The sequence below is a fragment of the Macaca nemestrina genome, chromosome 7 (genome assembly GCF_043159975.1).
Source record: "Macaca nemestrina isolate mMacNem1 chromosome 7, mMacNem.hap1, whole genome shotgun sequence".
In the NCBI taxonomy this organism is placed as follows: Eukaryota; Metazoa; Chordata; class Mammalia; order Primates; family Cercopithecidae; genus Macaca; species Macaca nemestrina.
In genome coordinates, this window is record NC_092131.1 from 49,834,920 (window position 1) to 49,845,735 (window position 10,816).

Consider the following 10,816-nt stretch of genomic DNA (forward strand, 5'->3'; position numbering starts at 1 on the left):
TATAGATGCATGCCACCACGTCTGGCTAATTGAACTATAATTGGCAGTTAAAGTTAAACCAAAGAACAAAATATACAAATAGTTGGCTCTGTGCGACATTTTTTTCAGTAAGAATTTGCCAGATCTGGTCACATCCCAAATACTAGATATTCAATCAAAATATGAGAGTCCATCATAATTGAATGGCAGACAAAATAATGGCTATATTTCCCTTATCTAAATAGATAAAGCAGGTATTCCAGTCATATAGAAGATAAGGATATTAACACAAACTCTATAAATACAGAGAATATTCCACTTTATTCAGATAACAGCTGACACAACTTCTTGTTTTGCTTTATGTTCTCCCTACTGCAAATGAAATTCCTGGACTCATGACATCAGTAAGTACTGGAGGCTATGCAACCTGATTCCCTGTACCTGCTTTACAAAAATACTACTTAGAAATATTAAGTGCCTTTACCTCATAAAGACATTGTGATTTTTGGTATTAGGTACGTTTTGAATTCAGTAGAATGTATGAAAATACATTTATATGTGCTTAATTTCTTATATACTTAACACATATAATCTTTCATTTTCCCTTGCTGATAAAACCTAAATTTCAAGGCAGAGATTTAAAAAAATTTGAATAATTAAGATCCTGGTCTATGAAATATACTAATCTTAAAACATATTCTTGGTCATAAAATAATCTCGACTCCTATAAAATCAAAGCTACAGGTAATACTACTAATATCATGAGGTAAGTCTCATCCCTGGCATTACCGACTTACTCAAAAGGAGACACTGAATATTCTATTTCAAAGGAATTTGAAGCCTAAAATGACAAAATTCAGAACAGTATAACTAAACAATGGAAGCTAGAAAGATCTGGAAGAAACACATCACAAAGTCCACAGCACAGAATATACCTTTTAATTCTGAAAAAAAGTCCCCAAATAGAAAAACCTATATTAAAATAAATAACAAACAGTAATAAAAAGAAATCTCCAATTATGTAAGTGTTGGATGAAATGCTAAAGCATGAAATAACCACACAAAGGAAGAAAATAAATGGCCAATTTGAAGAATCTTCTGTCATCTGGTTCCCCAACTACACTGTGTGACATATAAAATAAAAGAGACAAAATATGAGGGCTTTTATTAGTTTAAGTTTTGAGTACCTACCAACAAAAAAAAAGGGAAGAAAGATTCCCTAAAAACTAGTAAGACTTTTACTGCTTCTCTTTTTATTTCAAAAGCAATTTACTTATTTGACATAAAGACAGGTACCTCAAAATATTTGAAAAGAACACGAGTGAGTGTCTCTCTGAAGTGAGAAGGACATAATACCGACTCGATAATCACAACTCGGCGGTCTCTGGGATTCACCAATAGATGCCTGAAAAGTGACAGTTTTGGCTTTAAAAATAAGTAAAAGTTTTTATTCATTTTGGTAAGTCATACAATTTGTTAAGAAGAGTGAAACTGTACTACCTTAGCTTCAGATACTTTATCACAAAAAGACATCTTCATTTTATGACCCCAGAAAGATAACATTTCTGACCTCTTACTACGTACCGTGCAATGTACTAGGAACTTCATTAACTTATCTCAGAAACCTAAAATTATAGCCTACTATGATTACTAACTTGAGCCATTACATAGATTTTTTTTTTTTTTTTTTTTTGAGACAGGATCTGGCTCTGTTGCCCAAGTTGGAGTGAAGAGGTGCAATGTCACCTCACTGCAACCTCGGCCTCCTGGGTTCAAGCCATCCCCTGATCTCAGTCTCCCAAGTAGCTGGTACTATAGATGTGAGCCACAGCACCTGGTGATATTTTCTTTATTTTAGGTTACAGTAGTATATGCTCACAAAGCTCCAAATATTATGACATGTGAAACCTGCATAATACAAGAACCTTATATTCCTACTACCCAGAACTACCACCGATAGACGTTTATATATTTTTTTTCATTCTTATGAATGTATGGGGGTATGTTTTAACAGAAATACTCATTCTATAGATGTGGTTCTTTAACTTGCTTATTTTACTTATCAATATATCCCACACACCACACACAGGAAGTAGTACCTTCCTGTTCTACTACATACAGATGCAGAACTCTTTTTTAATAGCTGCATGGTATTTCACTGTATGAATGTAGAATAATTTAATTATCAGTTCACTTCATTAATGAACATTTCATTTTTAATATTTCCTTAAGTCTGCCAGTTTTCTAGTCTTCAAATATATTTTTGAAAAGTTTGAAAATAAGCATGCAAAAATGGCAATAGAAGTCAATTTTTTTTGGGAGGGTGCCTCAGATGTAATATAACCAATTATCACTATGGCATTAGGAAAATCTATCTAATCATAAAAGTTAGAAAACAAAATGTCTCTTACCTGAAATATAGTATGTGGATGAATTCCTTTAGGTAGGAATATAATTCTTCTGTATTGATATTATACTGAACAACTCTGACAGGCTGTAAAAAATTAAAATGATTTATTAATTTATATTAATAAAATCATCTCAAATTAAGATTAAAATGTAATTATTTACTAATGAGTTTTCTGGGAATAAAAAGCAATTTGTATTGAGATTACAAAAATTAAATACGCAATAATCTCTTAAATTAGGAATCCTTAAGAACTGGAATGTCTAAGATGGCGGAATGTTTTAGTCTGTGATAATGGAAGTGTGTGTTCATAGGAAGTAAAGAGTTTTGCTCACATGCTATCACTCAGATAACATCTGAGTTATCATTTTGGCTTGACTGATAAAACTCAGCATTGAGGCCAGGTGTGGTAGCTCATGCCTGTAATCCCAGCACTTTGAGGGGCTGAGGTGGGTGAATCACTTGAGGTCAGGAGTTCGAGACCAAGTTGGCCAACATGGTGAAACACTGTCTCTACTTAAAATAAAAAAATTAGCCAGGCATGGTAGCGCATGCCTATAGTCCCAGCTACTCCGGAGACTGAGGCAGGAGAATCACTTGAAAACCCTGGAGGAGGCTGCCGTGAACTGAGATGGCTCCACTGCACTCCAGCCTGGGCAACAGAACCAGATTCCGTCTCAAAAAACAAACAAACAAAATTCCCAGCACTTTGGAAGGCCGAGGCGGGTGGATCACCTGAAGCTAGGAGTTCAAGACCAGCCTGGCCAACATGGTGAAACCCTGTCTCTACTAAAAATACAAAAATTAGCCAGGCATGGTGGCATGCGCCTGTAGTCCCAGCTACTCCAGAGGCTGACGTCGGAGAATCGCTTGAACCCGGGAGGTAGAGGTTGCAGGGAGGCAGAGGTTGCAGTGAGCCAAGATCGTGCCACTGCACTCAAGCCTGGGTGACAGAGTGAGACTCTGTCTAAAAAAGAAAAAAAAAAAAAAATCAGCATCGCCACACTTAATTACTTGTAAAATGTCCCCCTTTCTGCTAGACTATAAGCTCCATGCACAAGAACTATTTCTGGCTTGCTTACAGCTCCACTCCAGGTACATAGTAGGTTGTTCATAAATACGTGTGATAAAAATGACAACAAACACCATTAACACAAAAGCAGCCTACACACGTATTACCAAGTCATGAGTGCTAAGTCAATGCTAATATATAACAATGGCTTCACTTATTATGATCCTCAGAAAGCTCTAAGTACTCTGATGCATCATTGGCAGACCTCTCTTCATTTACTCTTTCAAAAGAAGGACCATCAGCCTAACTTCTTGATTTTATGTGGCTTAAAGATTCCAAACCATATACAGTCAAATATAAATAATTTTTTATTTATCTGTCTTTTTAAATGAAGATAAAAGCTTGGCCGGGTGTGGTAGCTCACGCTTGTAATCCTAGCATTTTGGGAGGTCAAGGCGGGAGGATCACCTGAGGTCAGGAGTTCGAGACCAGGCTGGCCAACATGACGAAATCCCGTCTCCACTAATAATACAAAAAAAAAATTGGCTGGGCATGGTGGCACATGCCTGTAATCCCAGCTACTTGGGAGGCTGAGACAGGAGAATTGCTTGAACCCGGGAGGAGGTGGTTGCAGTGAACACAGATCACGACACTGCACTCCGGCCTGGGTGATGGAGCGAGACTCCATCTCAAATAAAAAATATATATATATATGTGTGTGTGTGTATATATACATATATGTGTGTATATATACATACATATATATATATAAAAAAGCTCAAAGCACTAAGAAAAGTGGCAACAAGAATGTACAGGGTCTAATCCAGTCAGAAATCTATCTGGTAACACAGTAATGCCAATTGTGCAGTGCAGCGGTGTGATCTCAGCTCACTGCAACATCCACCTCCCAGGTTCAAGCGATTCTCCTGCCTCAGCCTCCCAAGTAGCTGGGATTACAGGTGCCTGCCACTACACCTGGCTAATTTTTGTATTTTTAGTAGAGATGGGGTTTCACCATGTTAGCCAGGCTAGGCTCAAACTCCTGGCCTCAAGTGATCTGGCTACCTCCACCTTCCAAAGTGCTGGAATTACAGGCGTGAGCCACCATACCCGGCTTCCAACACATTTTCGAACATCAAACCACCAATATCTACCGTATTTCTGGCTCGTCCAAGGATTTGCAGAAAATTTTTAAATCGATGAAATGATTCTCTAATCAAGTATAATTAAAAAGATTTCTGGGCCAAGTGCGGTGGCTCACACCTGTAATCCCAGCACTTTGGGAGGCTGAGGCGGGCGGATCACGAAGTCGGGATATTGAGACCATCCTGGCTAACACGCTGAAACCCCATCTCTACTAAAAAATACAAAATTTTAGCCGGGCATGGCGGCGGGAGACTGTAGTCCCAGCTACTCGGGAGGCTGAGGCAGGAGAATGGCATGAACCCAGGAGGCAGAGCTTGCAGTGAACTGAGATTGCACTACTGCACTCCAGCCTGGGCAAAGAGCGAGACTCCATCTCAAAAAAAAAAAAATTTCTGATGTATGTCAATGCCAAATACAAACTGCTGATATAAATTGCTGGTCTTGTCTATTCTGCTATAACTTGTGTTTGTTTTTTTGTTTGTTTTTTTGTTTTTGAGACGGAGTTTTGCTCTTGTTGCCCAGGCTAGAGTGCAATGGCCGATCTTGGTTCACCGCAACCTCCACCTCCCGGGTTCAAGCGATTCTCCTGCCTCAGCCTCCCGAGTAGCTGGGATTACAGGCATGTGCCACCACGCCCGGCTAATTTTGTATTTTTAGCAGAGACAGGGTTTCTCCATGTTGGTCAGGCTGGTCTCGAACTCCCGACCTCAGGTGATCCGCCCGCCTTGACCTCCCAAAGTGCTGGGATTACAGGCATAAGCCACTGCATCTGGTCAACATGTGTTTTTATAAAACCAAATATGCTTATATGTGATTGCTAAAAAACGAAATAATGTCAGAATAATGTTATAGTTGTATTAGTTAATATTAGACAAGCTAAAATTAGAATTATAACCTTCATCAAGAAAAAGAAAGTTATCAACTCAGTTATCACATAGGTAGATAATGCTTCCAGATCTATTCATAAAAGAAGCTTAAGTAACTCCCTACACCAGCAATTCTTGCCTCAAAGTGGATCCATGACTCTATTGGGTTGCATTTTCTCCTAGTCGCTACTTAATAACAGTCCCACTGGCTCAGAGCTTGCTATCATCTGCACTGAATCAGAACCCACTGGCTAACATTTTCAATCCATGACTTCATTTTATTTTCATTTGTTTATTTTTGAGACAGGGTTCTCACTCTGCCGCCCATGGTGGAGTGCGGTGGTGCAATCTTGACTCACTACAGCCTCAACCTCCTGGGCTCAAGTGATCCTCCCACATCAGCCTCCCGAGTAGCTGGGGACTACAGGTGCATACCACCTCCAAAATTGTATTTTATTTTATTTCATTTTATTTTTTTGAGATGGAGTCTCGCTCTGTCACCCAGGCTGGAGTGCAGTGGCACAATCTCGGCTCACTGCAAGCTCTGCCTCCCAGGTTCACACCATTCTCCTGCCTCAGCCTCCTGAGTAGCTGGGATTACAGGCACCTGCCACCACTCCTGGCTAAATTTTTGGGCTTTTTTTTTTTTTTTTAGTAGAGATGGGGTTTCACCGTGTTAGCCAGGATGGTCTCCATCTCCTGACCTCGTGATTGCCCACCTCGGCCTCCCAAAGTGCTGGGATTACAGGCGTGAGCCACTATGCCCGGGCCATGATTTTATTTTTAATATTCCCTAAGATAGCCTCCAGCCACACTCACCTGCCTGCCAATCCTATTCAAATTTTGTGGAGGCATCAATTATTGTTTTTGCTAGTACTCTGATTACAAAGTTACACAGGTTTTGTATGGTCTACCTCAATCTTATTTTTCCCATAAGCCTGTTTTGTTTTGCTTTTTAAAAATGTACCATTTTGCAGAACAAAGGTATTTTCTGGAATGCATATATAATGTTACCATGGTAACAGCTACGTCTCATTTTTTAACAAGTGAATTTTATAGCATGCAAAATCATTCCTTCTACTGGTTGTAATTTCTAATCTGCCATGAGATTAAATCTGTACTTAAATCTGTAATTTCTAGCTCTGGCAAGAAACTTTTTAAAAGTCTATTTTCAAAATTCTTTGGGTTTTGAAACTATAAATAAGGGAATACATATCTGATATGTTCTAAATAAGAATAAAATAATTCAGTGGTTATAAGACTTATAAAAGTATTTTACAGAGATTAAAATTTTTCTCTTGATATATGATTCCATTTACATAAAATGTACACAAAACACAAATCTATAGAAACAGAAGGTACACCCTAATGGGCTGAGGACAGCAATGAGGATTTAATTGTAAATGGGTATTAGGGATTTTACTGGGGTGATGAAAATATTCTAAAAGTGGACTGTGGTGGTAGTTGTACAACATGATATACTTATGGTGTGCAAAATTAGACCTTGATAAAGTTGATTTAAAAAGAAAAACTTTTCCTTAGAAATATAGCCATAAATTATATATTTAGTACTGTTTTTGTTCGTTTGTTTGTTTGAGACGGAATTTCGCTCTTGTCCCCCAGGCTGGAGTGCAATGGTGCGATCTCGGCTCACTGCAACTTCCACCTCCCGGGTTCAAGCGATTCTCCTGCCTCAGCCTCCCGAGTAGCTGGGATTACAGGCATGTGCCACCACGCCCGGCTAATTCTGTATTTTTAGTTGAGACAGGGTTTCACCATCTTGGCCAGGCTGGTCTCAAACTCCTGACCTCAGGTGATCCACCTGCCTCGGCCTCCCAAAGTGCTGGGATTACAGGCATGAGCCACTACGCCCGGCCTTTGGTACTGTTTTAATCAATCTTACTTGAAGTCATATTTTAAAATATTTTATAGTACCGTGTTTATTTTGCTAATTTGTTTTTTTTTTTAAATACCTTAGGCATCCCAGCTCTTTTTATCACACTAGGAATTATACATCTTGGACCAGTTTCTCCAGCAAATCCACACCTGCAAATAAATGGAAAATTGAAACAACTTATAGTATTCTTTTAAGTATTTGTCACAGAAACCAATTTTCCCTGTATTCATTTCAAAACAATGGCCACAATAGCATTTGAAAATACCTCTGATGTATTTAAAGGGATTAAAAAAAATCACTCCACAAAATTAATAAGTTAATACTATTTATTAATGCTTGTGTATTAACAGAAAAAAATTCTATCAAATTAGTGATACTTAAAAAAACCAATGTAATATTTTAGGGCAGCATTTACTCTTTTTTTTTTTTGAGATGGAGTCTGGCTCTGTCACACAGGCTGGAGTGCAGTGGCAAAGATCTAGGCTCACTGCAAGCTCCGCCTCCCGGGTTCACGCCATTCTCCTGCCTCAGCCTCCCGAGTAGCTGGGACTACAGGCGCCCACCACCACGTCTGGCTAATTTTTTTTTTGTATTTTTAGTAGAGAAGAGGTTTCACCGTGTTAGCCAGGATGGTCTCGATCTCCTGACCTCGTGATCTGCCTGCCTCGGCCTCCCAAAGTGCTGGGATTACAGGCGTGAGCCACTGTGCCTGGCCAACTTTTTTCCTAGTTGTTAATTTTAGCAGGATTTTAGGCAAGACATATCTACAACTCTGAATCTGTACTACATTATATGACTTCATTCATATAATTCATCTCTATCACTCATAATTCCATCATTCTAATATTGTTAGCTCCCATATTGGTGTATTCACTTTCAGTCTTCTTATGATTATGCATACATATTTGACATAGTTATAATCACACTTCATACATAATTAATTCATATGGTAAGCTTCTGCCCATATTAACGTAATCTTCATTGCTATCATTTTCACTTTTTTTTTTTTGGGGGGGGGCAAGGTCTCGCTCTGTCGCCCAGGCTGGAGTGCAGTGGCACAAACTCAGCTCACTGCAGCCTCCGCCTCCCAGGCTCAAGCGATCCTTCCCCCTTGGCCTTCCAAAGTGCTAGGATTTCAGGCACAACACTATGGCCGGTTAAAACTTGCATTTTTTGTAGAGCTGGGTTTCCTCATGTTGCCCAGGCTGGTCTCGAACTCCTGGGCTCAAGTGATCGGCCCGCCTCAGCTTTCCAAAGTGCTAGGATTACAGTATCATTTTTAAAACTGCATATTTCATTATTTTACAAACGATGCTCTTGAGTATTTAGCTATTTCCAGTTTTGTTTCATGTTAGTAAAACAAAATTTTGCTAAAAACGTTGCTAAAAATGATCATCATACTAGTTTAGTCTTAACACCCTGTCTTCTTGTCCTGTCTAGTTTTTGGTACTGCTCTCCTCGTATTCCCAAATAATTATCTCCATCTCCTCCTATTCCCATCTCCATGTTTACTTGCATCAGTGCTCCTCAAACATCTCAGAATGCAAGCCATTAGACTTCAATTTCTTTTTTTTACTTCATATATTTATCTTATCATCCTCCTGCTGTATTATTCAAATATAGCTTTTTGCTTATTTCTTCCAAGTACGGCCAAAATAACTATCTTTGAATAGAAGCCTCAAATTATTTTGCTTTCAAAATAATTTTTATAAGAAAATATACATAAGGAAGGGTCTTGCATAAAACAATAAGAGAATGTCATTAACCAAGGACTATGTTTAATCCAATTCTGGAGTTCCTGAGGTCCAATTTTTAAATAGGCTCTTTTAAACACTTAGTGAATAAACAGTTATTAAATACCTACTATACGTCAGGAAGTGCCTAGAGATACAAAAAGATTTTTCAAATGTTTCATTTTCATAAACACATATATCATGTAATTGCCTGTTACTTCCCTCTCTGTTGAGCCCATCACAAAGACTCTTAATCTGGAGTCCCAGGACCACAATGACTGTCTGCCAATTCCCTGAAACTGTGTGTAAATATCTTAGGGTTTGTGCATTTGTGGTTTTCATCCAGCCATTAAAGAGAACTATGCCATCCGAAGGGTCGAGAAACTCCTCTCTAGTGTTTACACGCTGGTTTGTTTAAAACATGTCAAATCTAACCTTAGAGTTTAGGGGAGCCAACAAAGGATTTCCAGAGTGTTATCTGTAGGGTTTCACCTCTTAATGTGCCCAGTCTCCCTAATTCTTGAGGAGCGATAGCCCTGTCTTAAACATCTTTGCATTTTCAGCACCAAAATAAGCTCCGTTCAATATTTTATGATGAAATTCGTCATAGAACATTTACATTCCGTTGGCTGCCTTCCTCATCTGATGAGCCCAGGGTAAGCGGGGTCTAGGTCACGGTTGTCACCCCCTACACAGATGATTCCAAAGGGTTTGTTGGGTTTGGGGTGATGACAAGGGGCGGCGACGAGGGCAATTCAATCGAAGCTTCCTGGGCCTCTCTGGGAGTCAGACCCCGATCCTCGAATTCGCATTGCCCATGGAGGAAATAATAAGGGTTGTTATTTACAAGGGCGCTGGTTGAAGAAAAGGGAAGGCCCGGAGCTGCCCAGCAAGTCGGCGATGAGGACCCAGGCAGTGCCTGGGGCTCGGCCACCCGCCCTCCCCTCGGGTCGAACACAGCTGGCGTCACGGCCACTCACTTGGTAAAGGCCTCTCCCAGGTCGATCACGACCGCCGTCTTCTCTCCGCCGCTCCCTAGGCCCTCGTAGAGCGGCATGGTAGGAAGGAACACTGAGAGAAGAGGGTCGCAGGCTCCACCGCGAACAAGCTTCGGCGCTCGGGGGGCGGGGCCGGGGCTCTGGCGCTCGGGCGTCGGCGACGGCGGGGGCCACGAGCGGCGGCGGTGCGCCGGACCCGGGCTGTCCCAGGCTGTGCCTCACCCCGCGTTGGACCAAAACTCGCAGGTGCGGCCGTCTCCAGGACTAGGGGAAAAGAGGCGCTGGCAGGCGCGAATCCGTGTGCGGGTGTGCGGAGGCCGCGGCGATCAGGCGCGCCGGGCGCCCCGAGGGGGCGGAGCCAGCCTCCCTGTCATTCCCGCCCACCACGCCCCAAAGCCGCACCCACGCGCGGCTGTGAAGAGGTTCGGTCTCAGCTCACTGTGAAAAGGTCCCTGAGGACCTGGCGGTGCAGGGGTCCCCGAGAGACGACGCAAACCCGAAGCTCTGATTCACGCTCTTGGGGGCAAAAGATGCTGAGCCCCTATTCTGTGCTAGGCGTTTTGCCTAATATTTAATCTTCTCAAGAAATACCAAGAATATGTGTTTTCTTATCCGTGGGAACCGACGCTCAGAGAGATTAACTTTCCCGGCGTCCCACGGCAGAGCCAGGAGCAAACCCGCAGACTTCCTAATTGCAAAGCCTATGCTACTGATGCTTTAGAGAATAATACGTACAGACCATGCTTTAGTTAGTAGTCTTTCTGAAAGTTTTTATTTT

At 41.1% G+C, this 10,816-nt stretch overlaps 1 protein-coding gene across 1 annotated transcript in view; it reads right to left on the minus strand.

Annotated features, from left to right (window-relative positions):
* LOC105473626 (actin related protein 10) overlaps positions 1–10,187 on the minus strand; it is a 35,179-nt gene extending 24,992 nt beyond the window's left edge. The window contains exons 1-4 of the mRNA XM_071100106.1: positions 10,021–10,187; positions 7,384–7,456; positions 2,391–2,473; positions 1,276–1,384 (exon numbers count right to left, since the gene is read on the minus strand). Of these exons, the coding sequence (XP_070956207.1) occupies positions 1,276–1,384; positions 2,391–2,473; positions 7,384–7,456; positions 10,021–10,097 (342 nt within the window). The 5' untranslated portion in view covers positions 10,098–10,187. The remainder of the gene's footprint in view (positions 1–1,275; positions 1,385–2,390; positions 2,474–7,383; positions 7,457–10,020) is intronic.
* Between the last annotated feature and the right edge of the window lie 629 nt (positions 10,188–10,816).